Source organism: Gracilinanus agilis, chromosome 1 (genome assembly GCF_016433145.1).
Source record: "Gracilinanus agilis isolate LMUSP501 chromosome 1, AgileGrace, whole genome shotgun sequence".
NCBI lineage: Eukaryota > Metazoa > Chordata > Mammalia > Didelphimorphia > Didelphidae > Gracilinanus > Gracilinanus agilis.
In genome coordinates, this window is record NC_058130.1 from 470,919,203 (window position 1) to 470,937,672 (window position 18,470).

At 35.2% G+C, this 18,470-nt stretch overlaps 1 protein-coding gene across 1 annotated transcript in view; it reads right to left on the reverse strand.

Annotated features, from left to right (window-relative positions):
• Nucleotides 1-18,470, reverse strand: part of DROSHA (drosha ribonuclease III) — a 97,261-nt gene that overhangs the window by 11,561 nt on the left and 67,230 nt on the right. The window contains exons 24-29 of the mRNA XM_044665628.1: nt 15,856-15,900; nt 13,421-13,578; nt 12,600-12,705; nt 2,400-2,541; nt 845-927; nt 634-737 (exon numbers count right to left, since the gene is read on the reverse strand). Of these exons, the coding sequence (XP_044521563.1) occupies nt 634-737; nt 845-927; nt 2,400-2,541; nt 12,600-12,705; nt 13,421-13,578; nt 15,856-15,900 (638 nt within the window). The remainder of the gene's footprint in view (nt 1-633; nt 738-844; nt 928-2,399; nt 2,542-12,599; nt 12,706-13,420; nt 13,579-15,855; nt 15,901-18,470) is intronic.

Genomic DNA, 18,470 nt, shown 5'->3' on the forward strand with positions numbered 1-18,470 from the left:
GGATACTCTCTAAGCAATGGCAGCATCACTGAATCAGTATATGGTCTCCAGAAAGGTTAAAGGGAATAATTATTATCTGACTGTATAAATTTTGTTTTGTGTGAGACAACCTGTTAAATCAATCTACAGGTACATCTATAATACTTACAGAAAGCATGTGTCTTTTAATAAATATACATGTATTACATATATATGAAACAAATTGTATAATAGTTTATTGCCCAGTAATGGCTAAAAAGAATGCAATGGAAAGGAAATTCAAATAATAACTGAAAAACCACTTATAAGATTTTCTTTTCTTTGAGAATATTACTATTGTTACTTCAATTACTAATCTAGAAGACTAACAGAATTTTAGAAAATAAAGAGAACTTTAAAATCATCAACTTCACCTCCTCATTCTTCCCATAATACAGCTGCGGGTCAGAAAGATTAAGTGAGCTACCAACCATATAGCAGGCTGGGCTGAAGCCAGAACTCAGGTCTCCAAATTGGGTCGCATCTACTGCCCTTTCCACTGGAAAGTGATGTAGAATTTTACCTTGGTCACATGTAGTATTTTATAAATCAGGATAATCAAATCTGAGTATACCACATACAAAGACCATGGTCTGTAGGTGTTAGCTTACTTACTTATAAAGAGGAATGTCGGGTTCTTTTCCCTCTGTTCTAAGGGTCAGGCAGCACTGCTGAAGTTGGGATTTAGGATCATTCCAATCCTGATTCAAAATGAACTCCTGCAGTAAGTCCCCAAAAGACTATTCAATAACAGTTTTGGCATCACTGACTATTACAATAATAAACTAAAAGAACATCAAAAGTTAAAAGTTCTGTAAAGACTAACCTTAAGCCTTGGAAAGAAGCATACATTCATGAATGTGTGAACATATTCCAAATCCTTATCAATGTACAGTGCAGCAATAAATGCTGAAAAAGAGAATATTTAAAAGGATCTTTTAGGTAAAACCATACTACCCTCATTTATCAGTGATTCTAAATCATTAAAAGAAATTTTAATAACATTCAAATATTCCAGCCTTTCTTTTGCCCACCAATGCTGCTTCCTTTTCTTAGAATAGAAAGCAAGTCTGACTTTTAATTTTAATCACAAGAAACAATAGCATCTTTGTAGAGTATGGTGAGTGGTTAAACCTACTCCCTGTAAATACCACCTTGGTGTTAACTAGTGAAGAAAATGGAGCTATTTATATTTAGCACACTATAGTTCTCAATAGCAACTAAAGAGCTACATTAGATTAGAAAATTAATGCTATTTGGGGACAGGACTAAGATTAAAAAACAGACCTGCAGATACACAAATTTCTTATACCTTAAACTTGTCATTCAAATTTTCCCTCTTTTTAAAATAGAAGAGGAATGTATGACACTAGATAGACATTTTGAGAATCCAAAGTAACATTAAAATCACTTGCTCCTGGGCTCCAAATGTTCTATCTATACTGAAGACCATATAAAGAAATGGGCAATCACTAGACTAAATGCAAACAAAAGTTTGATTCACTGTTTAAAATAAAGCTAATTATAGCCCAGAAATTTTACTAGTTTAAAAAAGAATGTTTAAAAAATGTTATAGTTTAAAAATCTTACCTCTAAAGGATGAATATTTTATTTGGTAAAAGTAATTTTTTTTAATCTTTCAATGAGCTAAGAAAAAGAGTGACAAAAGTTTTTAACTTTTCCAAATCAGTAAAATTTTAATTTAAAATTTCATTTTCCTAAAGATGTGAATTTGGTTGTTCGCTTTTGTTTAACATATGGTCAGTTTAAACTATTATTAAATCAGATACCACAAAATTATAGACATGCCCCAACTGACAGCCTCCTTAGTTGAAGAAATACTTCCCAAAAACTGAGAATTCAGCATAAAGAATTTAAGGGACCCTGTCTTTTGACAATAAAACAATATAAATAAATAATAAAATCTTTGTTTTTTGCTCATTAGATCCAAATTGCTATAAAAAAGTACACTGTGGGACTTTCTACCAAAATAATAATCTATTGATCACAATGTATTAAGAGGCTTTAGAATTTAGTGAATTTATGCTTTTTGGTACCTTATAATACAAGGCAACTCTTCAGCCCCAAAAGATTAGGGTTTAGAATTCCAAATCTCCATATTTTCTTACCCAACTTTACATAAACATGAATAGGCTTAAAAAGAAAACCAAACTGAAATTATGCATGATTAACAATCTCATCATTCCAAATTACTCTCTAGCAAACTCTAGGGTAAAAGTACAATAAAAAAAGCACAAGAGCATGAAAGATTACTAACTACATGACCTCAAAAATGAATTAAAGCTTTCATCTATCTGGTTTAACCTTTTCAATCTGAAAAGTAAAGGTAAGGTGAAAGATCTCCTCCTGAAGGGACTCACATTCCAAAAGATCAGCCAAGGTTTTAGTGCGTAGAGCGACAGGTCTTTTGGTCTTGTCATTGGTGATGGCATATTCCTGCATACCCAGCTCTTCTGCCACTTTTGCTTGTGTTCTGTTATTCACCAAAGAGCTGCGTAACAGCTGGCCCAAAAGATAGAAACAACTTTGTAAAGAACATAGATGGATAGAATGATTTTCTCTTTTTTTCCCTTGAAGTCTATCCTGTTATGTCACCTTGGCCCAACTAGAACAGTGGCACCAAGAGGCTTTTATTATTTCATACCACAACATTGTCCTTAGATGTGTTCTGAACACCCTTGACTTACTTCTAGCTATTGACTTATCATTCCCAAACCTATCTTAACCAATTTAAACTTTCATTTCATTTTATTTCTCTATATTAACAAGTTCTTTTTCTGTCATAATTTTGTAAAATGGAATTATTTATTATTAGTAACAATAACCCTAAAAACCCATAATTAAATATTACTTTTAAAGAAATTTTAAGGCATTTAAAATTTGAATTAACTATCTTTCATTCTTTTTTTTTTTTTAACCCTTGTACTTCGGTGTATTGTCTCATAGGTGGAAGATTGGTAAGGGCGGGCAATGGGGGTCAAGTGACTTGCCCAGGGTCACACAGCTGGGAAGTGGCTGAGGCCGGGTTTGACTATCTTTCATTCTTGATGAGATATGAACTCAGTTAATCATTCTGTTAAGTCATTTAATGGAGAAGGCATTTTTAGGAGAATTCCTAAATTAGAGACTTTACCTGCCCAACTTTTATTCTGAAAAGGAAAAAAAAAAACAGTTAACTGATTCTTTGAGGAAATTTGAACAAAATATCTTTTTGAGAGTAGCTGAGTAAATTACATTATGAAAAGAAGTAATTTATAGGAAAATCTATTATGTTTAGTAGGTCTGTTTCAGAAATTAGATCACAATTTCTTAAATCTTTTTGGTAACATGGACCCTTTTAACAGTCTGTTAAAGCTTATAGACTCTTTGGAATGTTTTTAAAGGAATGATGAGCAGGAGGATTTCAGAAAAACCTGGTAAGACTTGAATGAATTAATGGAGAGTGAACAAAGAGAACATTATACACAATAAGAGTAATATTGTATGATGAACAATTGTGAATAACTTAGCTGTCCTCAGCAATACAATGGTCCAAGACAATCCCCAAGGACTCATGATGAAAAATACCTTAGAAAGAACTGATGGAATCTAGATGCAAACTGAAGGATACTATTTCCCTTCCAGCTTTCCTCCTTTTTGTTTCCTAAAACTCTTCTTCCCCAAAAAAGACTTATATGAAAATGTTTTACATGACTACACATGTATAACCTATATAAGATTACTTGCTATCTTAGAGAGTAGAGAGGGAAGGGAAGGAAGAGAACTTCTAACTTATAGATAGATGAAATTGAATTTTATCATCTGTGTAACCATAGGAGTTAAGGACCACTTTTTAGGGACTCTCTCTCTTTACCTATAAAGAAAGTGTGGTTGATGATGAGTGGCTAGATGGTCTCTGTTCTAGCATTTAGGTCATATAAGCCTAGAGATCTTTGATATATAAAAAGTCTATGTTGAAAAGAAGTTACTTTTTTTCTAACTTTCCAGATATCTCTCAGCTTCAAATCAAAGGTTTCTTAATCAAGATAATAAGGGAGGGCTTCAGAAAGGGCATGTTTAACAATGTGAGGATCCAACACAACTCCTAGGAATTCATGATGAAAAAGGCTATCCACTGTCATAGAAGGAACAGACAAAGAGTGTAAATGCAGACTATAGATACAATTTACTCCATTAATTTTTCTCTAGTGGAAGCCATGTCATTTCATAACATGATGAACATGGAAATATATGTTGCATGACAAGACATGTAAAATCTATATCATAATACCCGTCTTCTTATGGAAGGGGGTAGGGTAGAAGGTAGGGAAAGAATATGGATCACAAAATGTCAGAAAATGATTATTAAAAATTGTATTGACATGTAATCTGGAAAAGGAAGGAGAGGAGAGGAGAAAAGTTAAGGTGAGGAGAAGGAAGGGTGAAAGCTTATTTAAACAAACCTAAGCTATTAAAGAGGAGGATCCTTGGGAATTAGTGTCATATAAATGCCTTCTCCCAAATCAGTGATTGGTTCCAAAAGTCAAATGAGAAGGAGATAATTATAAAAACAGCTATGCATTCATAGTTGTTTTAAATGTGGAAGAACTGAGAGAAGACTGATTCCAATTAATGTAAAAAAGGGAGACTTCCTCAACTAGGAAAAGTAATAGTTAAATGAGAAAATCCAGCAAAATAAATCTTCCTATTTAGCATTGAAAGCAGAGCCAGAATAGCATGATGGAAGGCCAGTAGTAATTTCATCTGCAGAAACTGATATTATTAAGATCCTACTTAAATCAAAAGGAATAGGACACTGATGTTATCCAAAAGTTAGAAAATTTATATCAGACAGCTGTTAAGACTCCTAATTGAGGGTAGATATTTGATATGCAAATACTGTTCTAATTATACCAAATATATCCTTTTTGGGGAATAAGAATAAGAATAATATTAACAGTTGAAATTTATGCGGTGCTTTAAGTTTTGCGAGCACTTCATATATATTATCTGTAAAATGAGAAGGTTAAATTAGATGGTCTCTGAGATTCCTTCCAGCTCTAGATCAGCAATCCCATTATCTCATTTTGATACTCATTAACAATGCCCTCTGATACAGAGTGGCACTATAATCCCTTAGTGGCTTAGACCAAACCAGGTGATTATAAAATGTAGAATAGGTACTGACCTACATTGGTAGAATACACTTCCACACAGGTTATTTCCTAGGGGCTGCAGATGAGAAAACTGAGGCTTAAAAAAAGTTGTGATTTGTCTCACAGCCAAATAGCTATTGAGTATCTGAGGTGAGACATAAACTCAGGCTTCCCAGTTTCAAGTATAGCCTTTATTTTATCTGCTCCACCAGTCTCTCCAGATTAGGTGCTAGAGATGTTGCTGAATAAAAATTTACCAAGTATTTATGCCAAACATGTAAACAAAAGACTGTTATTTCTAAGCTTCTCATTTTTTCAGAGTTGCTTGGGTTCTGATTAAACCAGGAAGATGCAAATGTATGTTATTCTATTTCTTAGCACTTATGATACTTCCCACCGCACCACCTTTTCTTTCTCTGGGGGCTGGGTCTCCTTATCTCATACAGACTGCAGAGAACTGGGGCAACTTATAAGATCCAATCCTATTCTGATCAGCACAGAAAGTCTGATTTGGGCCACACTGCCCTCCCCTTCAGCAACCTGGTAGTCTACTGCTGCCCCAGGGCTCACTTAACACCAAACTTAGTGTGGGCACCCAACTAGTTTAGCTCTCATTGTAGTTCAGAATTCCTGAGCTCAAAAAGAATCATTGGCTTAAGCACTCCCAGTAGCTAGTATCATAGGTTATATGCCAAAAGACTCAACTTTGTGATCACTTCTTAACTAAGGGCTACTACCCCTCCTTTTGACAAGAAAGGGAAACTGAAAGGATAAAAGATGGGGACCACATAGTTAGAACTAAACTAGGGAACAGGAAGCATTTATGATATATTGTTAGCGAGAACCTCAAATATTTCAAACAATAAATCTTAAATATGAAGATATCACCTGACAACTGTTCCTTGTCTATGTGTTTATTAAGCCTAATTTGTTAAGAAAATAGTGGCATTCTTCCCTGAACTTCTTTGTAGCTCCTGCTGCCAAAGAGAAATTGAAATCTACTGAAGAGGACCATCTAGTGTAAAATAAGATAATTGCACATTGTAATTTGTATATTTAAAACTAGAAGGGATCTAAAATACCATTTAATTTTGGTGGTTGTTATTCAGTCATTTCAGTTATATCCAATTCTTTGTGACTCTATTTGGGGTTTTCTTGACAAAGATACTGGTGTGATTTGCCATTTCCTTCTCAAGCTCATTTTACAGATGAGGAAACTGAGGCAAACATAGCTAGTAAGTGTCTGAGGCTTGTGAGGAAGATTAATTTAGTATTAGTGTTGGACCTAGCAGGAAGGGCTGGAGGATTCCAAGATGGAATGAAGGATGGGGCTTGTGCTCTGAGAGAGACTCCATAGTGGTTGGGAACATAACTGTTGCTAACCCTGGGAGAACTCAGAGTTAGGGAAAAACTGCATCCAGATTCCCTGGGATCCTGAGAGGTAGAGGCTTTCAGCAGTGGACAACAGACCTGCAGAGCAGCACCAAGTAGGGAAGTGGTTTGTGATCTGGTGGATAGCATTGCAAACTCACTCTCCCTACCTGGGTACCTTGGATCATCTGTCCCGGTGGAGATGGCTCTTGGCATCCTGTGACCATCCTTAGATTTACTGTGACACCCCAATTGAAAGCCATTCTCAGGCCCTTTAGCTGAGCTGACCAAACCTGGCTGGAACCAGGTTTGGAGGAGCTTTCCCTGTGACTTCAGTACTGCTTCCTTTGGGCCCTGCCTGGCTTAGGTCAACAGAATAGTGTAGTCAAGTCCTTCCCTTGCCCCTGTGGTTTGCCCTTAGGTTGTAAGTATAGAATCCCTTATTCCCATCCTTCATTATTATTTCCCTCAATTAAACTGTTATAAACTTTTACCTTTTGGCTGCTGGTTCCATAGACCCTAGCCTAGGAGGGCTAAGTGACTGTTGGGCCTAACTGCCATTCCTGTGACAGTTAACAGCTTGGCAATAAACCCTGGTCTCCCTATCCTGATTGGTCCTGTCTCTCCTTCAACCCAGTGTGAACCCACAAACCATTTAGATTACATTTTAATAATAATAGTTAACATCCCTGGCAATCCTCCATTACAGGCTGGATTTGAATCCAGATTTTCCAGGCCCTGGATTCTATCCACTATAGTACCTACCTGCCTATCATTTAACTTAATCTGTTCATTTTGTAATTGGAAAAACTAAGACACTGAGTAGTTGGGTCATTTGAACTGAAAGAAGACTATTAAAGTGAAAGTAATACATCAAAGAAAGCAGTTTTTATACAAAAGTCACTAACTAGATCTTTTATAACCAAAAGCCATTCACTAAATGCTTGATAAATATAATAGGTATAAGATAATATCTTTGGAATTATGATACATAAGTCACAGCCACAGTCTTGGACCCCAACATGCTTACAATTTACTGAGGGAGGTGATGGGTACATAAATAACTGTAATAGAAAAGAAAGTCTTTTAAGTGAAGGAGTAACTCACCTATGTAAGTGATGCACACACTACATTTGACCTCTTATAAACAACTTATATTGGTCCCTCAGTACAGTGCTCCTTACACAGAGAAAAGACTTAATAAGCATTTTGTAAAGTAAATTGGATTGAAAAGAAGAAAACAGATGTTATAAAAATTCTAAGCAAGAGAGATTAAAGCCAACTGGTGGGCAACCTGGGTAAAGAAGCAGGAAAGGTTTTAACGTGGCAGTGAGTTGTGCCTTAACTGATGGACAGAATTTTCAACAGTTTAAGAAGGGAAAGAAGGCATAAGTCATATAATAAAAACAGTAGGAGCAAAGGCATGGAGATTGGAAAGCATAGAAGACAGTGAGTGATTCAATTTCATCAGAGCAAAGGATCCCACCCACCCTCAAGAACATGTTCCCATTCCTTCTTTGATCCTGTTTTCCCTAAAATATAAAGTATAAAAATACCCCATTTTTGTTGTCTTAGTTATCCTTGCCTATCTCTGCTCATTATAAAGTTTGGCTTCTGACATTATTTTTACAGAACTGTGTTACATTTTTGTATTCATTTTCTTATCTGCCCTCACTTTCACTATATATGTAAATTTAAATCTTGGTTGGAGGATTCTCAGTGAATTCATGAGTATCTCTTTTGACAACTACTCCTTTTCCTCCTTATTCCCTATTATCAGAATCCTTTTTTTCTTTATCTTCATAATTTCTTTCTTGAAAGCTTTATAGACCTTTTGGTCTTGCTACTTCTACCGAGTTTCGGGCCACTGGATCCTACCTATCCTTTCTCTGAATTATTTGAAATCTGTTCTCTAAAGATCACAAGTCTATTCCTGATTTTCCTTCTCTATCATGAATCCTAAGATGGAGTGGTCACCACCCCTCTCTCCAAAGTTACTATCATTTCTACTTCACTGATTAGCATCTGCCAGTTGGTCAGAATCAGTTCAATATCAGGTGGCATTGCTGTTTCTTCAGACTTTGAAAGAAACAAAGGATCATTAAGCAGGTCCAGAAATTAACTGGTTGGCTTTTAGCAGAGGCGTCAGAGGATGGCTGTAAAGAGAATCTATATGACTTGAAACCTGGTTCTACAAGACGGTGATGGGTGAATAATGGTAGAGAATGAAAGATGATTTCTGGATTATAAATCTAGGTAACTGGAAACTGGTTAACATCCTTTCTAGAAATAGGGAAATGAGGTAGAAGAGTCAAGTATAAGAGGAAAGATAATGCATTCAGTCTGGGATATGCTGAGTTTTAGATGCTTATGAGAAATCCAGGTGGAGATGACAAGAAATTAGTTGGAGATAAGGGAGTAGAGATAAGGGTCGGTTACCAGAGCTGGCTATAGAGAAATGACAGTTGAGTTTGTGGACAATGATGAAATCACTAATAAAGCATAGAGAGAAAAGAAAGGAGACTGGAGAAAGCTGTGGGGTACATTCATGCAAAGGAGGCAGAGTCAAGGATATTGAACTTACAAAGGAAATCATTAAGTATCTTTCACAGCTAGGAAAATAACATCATCATATTTCTATGAAAAACAGAAAGAGAGTGTAATAAACAGCATAAAACACTACCAAAAAATAGCTATTATCATTTTCATTTGAATTTAAATATTTTTGCTGAAAGCCCTCCTAAACTAAGAGTCAAAATACGCAGATCTGAGCTACTGCTATCACTAAAACAGCTCTATGACTTTAGGCAAGTCATTTAATTTCTCTGGATCTTAGTTTCTGGAAAAGTAGTTGCTTTTTAAGATTCCTTTCTAGTCCTTTCTAGTTCTAACAGTTTATGATTTTTTAATGTATTATAGTGATTTCTGGCTTATTCCCAAACTTTCCCTAGTCTATTTCCATTTCTCATTGTGACATGAAGGGAAATCCTATTTCTTTTTTTTTTTTCCTTTTTTTAAACCCTGGTACTTCGGTGTATTGTCTCATAGGTGGAAGATTGGTAAGGGTGGGCAATGGGGGTCAAGTGACTTGCCCAGGGTCACACAGCTGGGAAGTGGCTGAGGCCTGGTTTGAACCCAGGACCTCCTGTCTCCAGGCCCGACTCTCACTCCACTGAGCTACCCAGCTGCCCCGAAATCCTATTTCTTAAAGGTTTATGCTATTTGAATGTAAGCTGTAACAGTTCAAAGTAAAGATGTAAAAGTTTCATGTGCAGTCTTAACACAGTCATCTGAGAACCAAACACACTAAGTAAGGAGAGGTTCATTTAGGAAAGGCTACTGATGATACTGATGATGGTACTGATGATGTGAGGATTTCAACGTAAGTGGTTGTACTGAAACTTGAAATTATTCCTTTCCTAATCATTTCCCTCATCAGGATCATGGAATTTTACAAGCGGAAAGGGTCTCTAGTTCAACCTTTTCATTTTATAAATGAGGAAAAAGAAGTCTAAAAGACTTTAGGTGACTTTCCCAAGGTCATAGAGATAGTAAGTAGCAAATAAGGGATTCAAGCAAATAACACCCAGGTATTACAGCTCCAATTGTAGTATTCTTTATGCATTCCATAGTATGACATCCATAAGGCTACATGATTAATAATCATTCACAGGTACTATGTTCCCTAAATACATTTCTTATATCTATCATATAACATTGAATACTGTCTCTGACGGGGCAGTAACCTGAAATTAATTTTCACTTATTGGAAGTATTATGAAGATTTTCAAATCAGGTTATCATCTAACTTTCTAAAAGTATTTTGACATCTATGAGTAATCAAAATAGTAAAGAAAAGAAGGCAGTTTCTTAACCAAATAAACACAATTCATTTAAAAATGTGAGTCTTATGTTTAGGGCACCATTGATGAACCTTTTAGAGCTCATGGGCTCGAATTGCAAATTCCAGCTGCCTGTGAACCCCATACATGACACCAGACAGCAGAAGGAGGAAGTGCTCACAGGGAGTGGCTAGATAGAAAGGCAGGGCATGCAAAAAATATCCTGGGGTGCTATGGAGAGGGGGAATGGAGCAGCCCCCTCTCTGCTGCCCTAGCATGCCATGTCTTCACCAATATGGGTCTAAGGCAATGATGGGCAAACTACGCCCCGTGGGCCAGATGTGGGCCCCCTGAAATGTTCATCCAGCCCGGCGACAATAAGTAGGATAAAATACAATGAAACTTTGAAAGATTGCCTTAGAAACAGACTGACAGATGAGCATTTCCTTTCCTTTGGCCCCCTCTTCTAAAAAGTTTGCCCATCACTGGTCTAAGGGCTTATAAATTCTGTTCCATGGGGCTATATGAGCAGTGGTGTTCAAACAATGTAAATCATTCTCTTTGTTTCTAAGAACTCTGGCAGTTCCACATACTTTATTTTTTTGCATACATAACAAGTCAGTGTTTACAATGAATCTCACAATAAGTGACAATTCCCAATAGTAATCTCTCGAGAAATCAAGAAGAAAAATATCCTGAAGTGCCCCATCATGTCTTTACCAAGCCTCTTTGTCCAATAGATTCTTTAACATTTTAGTAAGGATCTTAATATTAGTACTAAATTAATAATGGAAACCCAAAATCTATTGTGTATCTGCTTTAATACATTATAACTGGCTATGTAATATATCTGGGTTCACTTCTCTTTTCTTTAGGTTCTACACCTCTACTCCATTCTCTTACAATGCTAGAAAAGCGTTCTCAAGCTTGAAATTCACTCTACTCCTAGACTTCCTGCACTGAGAATAATACACTTTGCACCTGAGGCCCCTTCCTTTAAAACTTGCATTTTAAGGAAAAGTTTCAAAAGAAGCCAGTTACTTCCTTATTTTTCAGTCTCTACTCCAGACACTTTCTTTCCTAACCTTCCCTCCCTGTCCCCTGCACCCTTCCTTTAAAAGTACTGGCTTCCTGCTGGTGATGGAATACTATTGTGCTAAAAAGAATAATAAACTGTAGGAGTTCCAGGCGAATTGGAAAGACCTCCAGGTACTGATGCAGAGCAAAAGGAGCAGAGCCAGAAGTACACAGAGACTGATATACTATGGTAAAATCGAATGTAATGGACTTCTGTACCAGCAGCAATGCAATGACACAGGACAGCTCTGAGGGATTTATGGTAAAGATGCTACCCACATTCAGAGGAAAAACTGTAGGAGAGGAAACATATAAGAAAAACAAATGCTTGAACACATGGGCTGAGGAGGACATGATTGGGCATGTAGACTCGAAACTACCACACCAATGCAACTATCAACAATTTGGAAATAGGTCTTGATCAATGACACATGTTAAAAACAGTGGAAATATGCATCGGCCATGGGTGGGGGGTGAAGGGGGGTGAAGGGGAAAGTAGGAGCATGAAGCATGTAACCATGTTAAAAATGAATATTAATAAATGTTTAAAAAATTAAAAAAAAAGTACTGGCTTCCTCCATTAATATGTAAATGCACTAAGACTATGATTACTTGTATTTTATATTCCCAGGATTTAGCAGTATCAGTCTTTTATGCATGGTAAATACTTGCTGACTTGACATTTTTGGAATATCTCATGATTCCTGAAAAAAAAACAAAAACTAGGGAAATATTCTACTGAATTTTAAAAAGTGCTTTTTATTAAGCATACAATTTGCATGTTAAAATCTTTTAAGAGGGTAGTTAGTTGGCTCAGCTGATTGAGACCCAGGCTCAGAGATGTGAGGTTCTGGATTCAAATTTGGCCTCAGACACTTTCTTGCTAGTTTGAGCCCAGACTGAAAGCCACTTAACCTCCACTGCCTAGCCTTTACCACTCTTCTTCCTTGAAACCAGTACAAAGGACTGATTCGAAGAGAGAGGTAAGGGTTTAAAAAAACCTAATTAGAAGATACTATAACTAATATTTAGGTTATTAATCAAAAGCAGAATATGTCATCAACTACTCTCTTAATTCTTATTTTCTGTGTATTTGCCTTGCCTAGATCACTATTAGAAGTGATCATAAACTCACCGTTAAGTGACCTTCATGATGATCAGGAAAATGAATGAATAAGTATTCTGTAGCTACCAATTGCATGATGGAGTCACCCAGAAATTCCATTCTTTGATTATGGCCTCTGAAAAATGAAACATCAAATAAAGAAAATCAATAAGCACTCAGGATGAAAATAAGATAGGATGAAAGAACATTTAAGAGTATAAATATATTTGGTTTATTTTGAAACATAAATGAGTAGCTACTAATTAAAAGAAAATAATGTTCTAGAATTTTCTAATTGAGAAAGAACAAACTCTTTGTCTAGTAGCTCTTGACTTTTAGAGAGAAAATTTGGAAGAAAACAGAACAAGGGGCAGCTGAGTGGCTCAGTGGACTGAGAGCCAGGCCTAGAGACAGGAGGTCCTAGGTTCAAATTTGACCTCATATATTTCCTAGCTGTGTGACCCTGGGCAAGTCACTTAACAACCATTGCCTAGCCTTTACCACTCTTCTGCCTTGGAACCAATACACAATATTGATTCTAAGACAGAAGGTAAGGGTTATAAAAACAAAAAACAAACCAAAAAAAACCCTAACAGTAACAAAATCCTATTTTAAAATTTAATCAAATTCTAAAAGAGATCTGAAAATAATGTAGCTAGAATAAGGGTTCTTAACAAAATGACAAAGAAAACTATATCAGAGGGGCCAAGCAGAAGTTAACAGTCTGGGGCTGCTCACTGAGTCTATGGTATAGTTTCTAATTTATATGGAGGAAATATGGAAAAGGCCAAAGTCTACATTACTTAAAATGGCCTGTTAGTGGCTCAAATGAAATGCTGCTTTCAACTCACAGTGTCAGATGATTAAATCCCACTGTTCTCAATGTAAATGCTCGCGCGAGAAGTCGAACATGAGTAAAAATGACTCCAATAGCTTCCTCAAACTCTGTAAGTTTCTGTAGCACTGGAGAGGTTTCGATAAGCTGTCGATCAGTATTTGGCTCTTGTAGCTTTAGAGGGGGGAAAAAAAACAAGATAAATTATATAAATTTCAGAATATTAAAGTGCTTTGCTGGCTACTTAATTATCCTTATCCACTTCCAAATTTTTGCAGGCAGATATATTTGAAATGAGAAAAAATACATTTTTTAATTCTTCCCCACCATTCTCTTCCAAACCCCAAATTCTTACTTACAAATAAGAATAAACATATTTAATATTTATAGAAGGTTTTGCAATAGTATTTTCTAATTCCCTAACACAATAGAGGTCCAAATATTATATAAAGGGTATTCAAAATCCTACATTATTGTACTGATCCTTTAAAGAAGGTAGGATGCATAATGAAATATTGAGATTATCTGTGTTGTTGTGAAAGGGGTGGGGTGTAGGGGGGCTATGGTAAGATACTTTGTTGTTAGTCACAAAGGTATCTTTTGGTTCTCCCCTCAAAAGGGAAGCCAAGAATGACTTCCCTTTCCCAGGTCAGTATGTACTTTACTTGGAGACTATAAATTCATAAAAATCTATTTATTTATAATTAAAAGATATAAATATAAGGATTAATAACAAGATAAGTCTTAACACTAACAGGGAACTAACTTTTCACCCACCATCTAAATTCACCTCACGGCAAAGCTTTCGGTTCTTCCAGCTACACTAAATCTGCCTAGCACTTACTAAAAAACCCCAAAACGCCATCTGACTATAATCTAACTAAAATCCTCATTCAATCAACTTAATTTAATAAAGATATCTCTAAGTACATATAGATTCAGTCAGCCAAGATGGCAGCTGCTAACTGACAATAAGGTCACTCTGGTATGGCCAGAGTCTAGGCAACCAGCCTTCAGCCTTTCTTTTTCCATAACTGTTCTCCAGCAAAGAAAATCTATCAGTTTCTTCTTAGAGGTGACTTCTCTCAGCCAGGAAAGTAGAAAACCTCTTCAGATGGTTTTCAGAGTTCTTTGTTCCCTCTCACTAAAACAGAGCAAGGTCTCAGATGTCTGCCTCCACCAGCAGCCAGAAAAAAAGTCAGTCAACCAGTGAGTGCACCTCACCAACTCTCAAAACCTTTTCCAGTGTTCCTCCTTCCAAGTTCTGGTCTCATGCCCAACATTTAGCCTTGCCTGTATCCTCAGAGATCTCTTTATCAAATATCTTATTTTAATCAATACTTAATCAATATTCTAGATTCCTTACTACAATAACTTGATCAACTCATTGATCTAAGAGCTGTAGGAAGAGACTATGGGAATCTCCTTCAGTCACCACTCTAGGTCACTTGATTGATTTGGGCCTTGGTGTTCTCACCTATAAGATGAAGAAGTTAGACCAGATGATCTCTAGAACTCCTACACTCTATAACTAACAAGGCTGCTATTTAGTGACCAAATACACTTTGGCAAGTGATTAAGCCTAGATCCAGTTCATTCTAAAGAGTTTTAACATTTTCTATTCAAGTACAAATGAATTATAAATAACAATGAACCTTTGAAATTTGATGAAGAGCAAATATAAAAATTAAAATCAAGATTCAAGTTTCTGCCTAATCCATGTCATGATGGCATTAAAATTTATCCTTTGTTACTGAAATGCTTTCAAAGTACTCTGAATTTCTGACAATTATTACAAAGTCTATGTGTGTCTATGGGTACAAAATGAATAGTAGCTAAAATTTCATGAGAAACTTTACAGTGATATTCAGAATTAATTCAGAGTGCTTGGAAATTTGTAATTAGATGATTTATGCACTGAAAGAGGAAAACAATCAAAACAACAAGAATTTTCAAAATTAAAAGAAAGGGTTTTATAAACAACATTAGAAGGTCCTACAGAATTCTATTAAAATTATCACAATGCCATGATTTTAATTTAAGTAATAATCTTTCAACACTTTAAGTTAAAGATTTGAATATCTCAGGTAAAAGTTGGGTAAAATTTAATATTTTATTTACTTTTTTTTCATAAAACATGTTTTCTTTATTACCTTTACCCTATATAGCAGGCATACAAACTGGAGTTTAAAAAATGTTTTAAATACCATGTTGCTGCCAAACTCTTCTACACAAAGTTATATTTGCCTTATGAATGGTGGAAAAAGACACAGAATAGGTAATATTGTTGGCATCATTCTATTCATTACTAAATTTCCAATGCTGCCATGACAGCTAAAACTCATAATATCTCTAAGTGAATCTAAGGATAAAAGTATTAAAAAAAAAAACTCTCAAACTCTAAAATAAAGCAAAACCATTAAATATAGCTAAAAAAAAAAAATCACTTACTTGGAGTGGGTGTAATGGATAATTAAGCCATACTTCTCGAAGATCCTGAAAAATTGAAAGACACTTTTAATGTTCAAAAGATTCACTTTAAAAAATTCCAAAATACAAAATAAAATGTCATTATTTAAAAATACTGAACTATTTTAGATGCTGACTGTGATTGCTACAAATTCAACAGTGCTGGCAAACTAATTCTTTTTAAAAAGTTTATTCATTAATTTAAACTCCAATCATCTTGTCAAAAAATTTTAAAAAAACAATATTTTAAAAAAACTAAAATAAGTTAATATAGTTCCTTAAGCTCTTTTTTTAAAAAAAATTCTTTTTCTAACTTGCATTTTGGAGCAAACTTAAAGAACTATAAACAACTTCCTCTCTAATCAAATACTTCAATTCAAACCTGTTCATTTGTAGTACTCATTCAAAATTTTAGAAACCATATTAAGAAGGGTACTTATAAAGTTAGAAAGAGTCAAATAGAATGGGAAAAGATTTTGAGAGTAAGCACTCTATAGAATGAGTTCTTGTACAGAAAAGATTTAGGAAAAGACATGATAATATCAGAAAATGTTGAAGAGGGGCTTCACTAGTTCTCCCTGAGCCCACAAAGCTGAAACAAGGGTATAAATCAGAAGGGGGTAGTTTTAGGTTTAAGATAACAAATAACTTCTAAGAAGCAAAGCTCTAAAAAAAAATTTAAAAGCTGACTTGAGAGGTAGTGGTTCCCCTCCCAAGAGGTCTCTGAGAAAAGGCTGTCTGGTTATTTGTTGGGCAATCTTTATTCAGGGAGGTGATGGTTTAGATAAGTCTTTGAGATCACTTTCAACTTTGATATTTTATGAGTTTTGAGGATCTCAAGAATAGGTGAATAAATCTCTTATCTAGTTAAACAGAATCTAGATACTTTATGTATATACAATTTAGAAACAGACATCTTCTTAAACTTCATTTCAGCTATGTGCCATTAATTCTCAATTCAGTCTACAGTGTCTTGACTGATTTCCTTGTCTAATACTTCTTCAATCAACCTTCTTATAATTGTTAAAATTATCTTAAAATAGAAAAAAATATTTGCAATGGTTTGCCTCTTTCTTAAGAATAAAAGGCAAATTAATTAAGATGACAAGGGTCTTCATAATCTAGTCTAAAACCATTTTTTCAACTTAATTTGATTCTATTCCTTTTATGAATCACACATACCAACTAGACTAAACCACTAGTTATTTCAATAGTACATTTTGCCACCTTCCCTCTCTGTGTATTTGAATAGGTCCTCTTTCCATCCTGGAATGAACCCTACAATTCTTTTGAAATTCAAGGTCCACTTGAGGGGCCATTTCTTCCAAAAAGACTTCCTTCACCCCATCCTTCCTCAAATCCCAATATTACCTTATAGTAATTTATTTAGAACTACTTTTTATCAATACTTTCTACCTGGTATCATACTAATTTGTGATGGTCTTATTTATTCCATGATTATGTTCCTTAAGTAAGGGATTGTGCCTCATTTTCTTGCTCCGTGGACAATATTCCTCACAGAATAATCACTTGATGACAGTTTACTGAACTTTGCCTTTTATTCTAATTCTATTGTTATCAGCATAATCTCAGCCTTCAATATCTGACAGCTGGATGACTTGAAAAGTGTTTTTGTGTTTTTACTCTCTCAGTCTAATCTATCATATATCCACAGCTGATGTAACTTTTTTAGAAATACTTTTGCCATACCAATCCTTTGTTCAAAAACCTTCAATCGTATGAAACAAATCCTGTTCTTTAGATGGACATTACATAATTTGCCTCTAATTTTTCTCTAATGTGAATTTTCTACTATCAAACCAGCCATGTCACTGCTCCTGAAACATACCACATTCTTGTCTATTTTTTATACTTTTTACTCATACAGTTTTTCCAAAATGAAGTCATCTTTCCAGCTGTTCAAATTCTACTCTTCTCTCAAGGTCCAGCTCATGATCTCAATATTACTATTGTTAGTTAAATGGACCATAACTTTGGTCTACTTTCATTTTCACCTTTTAAGTATTGTAACACTTTATCTAAACCACCAGTTAAAGAATGTATACAAGCAAGACATTGAGGCAGATGTGGAAAATACAGACTAAAATGAGAAATTACCCCAAATTTCACGGAGATCCCAGAAAAATAAGTAATAGGGGACACAAAATATTTATTCAAGTAACTAATGTGAAAGTGAAACAGGAGAGGCACTAAAAATATATGGTTACTTAACAGGGAAAGAAAACTTTTGGCAGGGAAGGGTTGTAAGGAGAAGAAGGTAACAGAGAAAGAACATTTCATGGAAAGGATGGAATCTGAGATGAGCCTCAAGGAGATATAAACAAAACTTAGGGAAAAAAGAGTTAAGAAAAAACAAGGGAAAAGCAAACAGTCCAATTTTCACGGTGCATAAAGAGAATTAATTGGCAGGTTATAAATTTAAGGAGGTAGTTTGTGGAAAATTACAGGAAGTGTCTCATTTCAGGCAAAGGAATTGGGGAATGAGTCAATGAATAACTGAGCAAGGGGATTATAAGACCAAAGTTAGATACTACTCTAGTAGGTATGTGAAAGATAGATGTGGAAGAATCAAACAT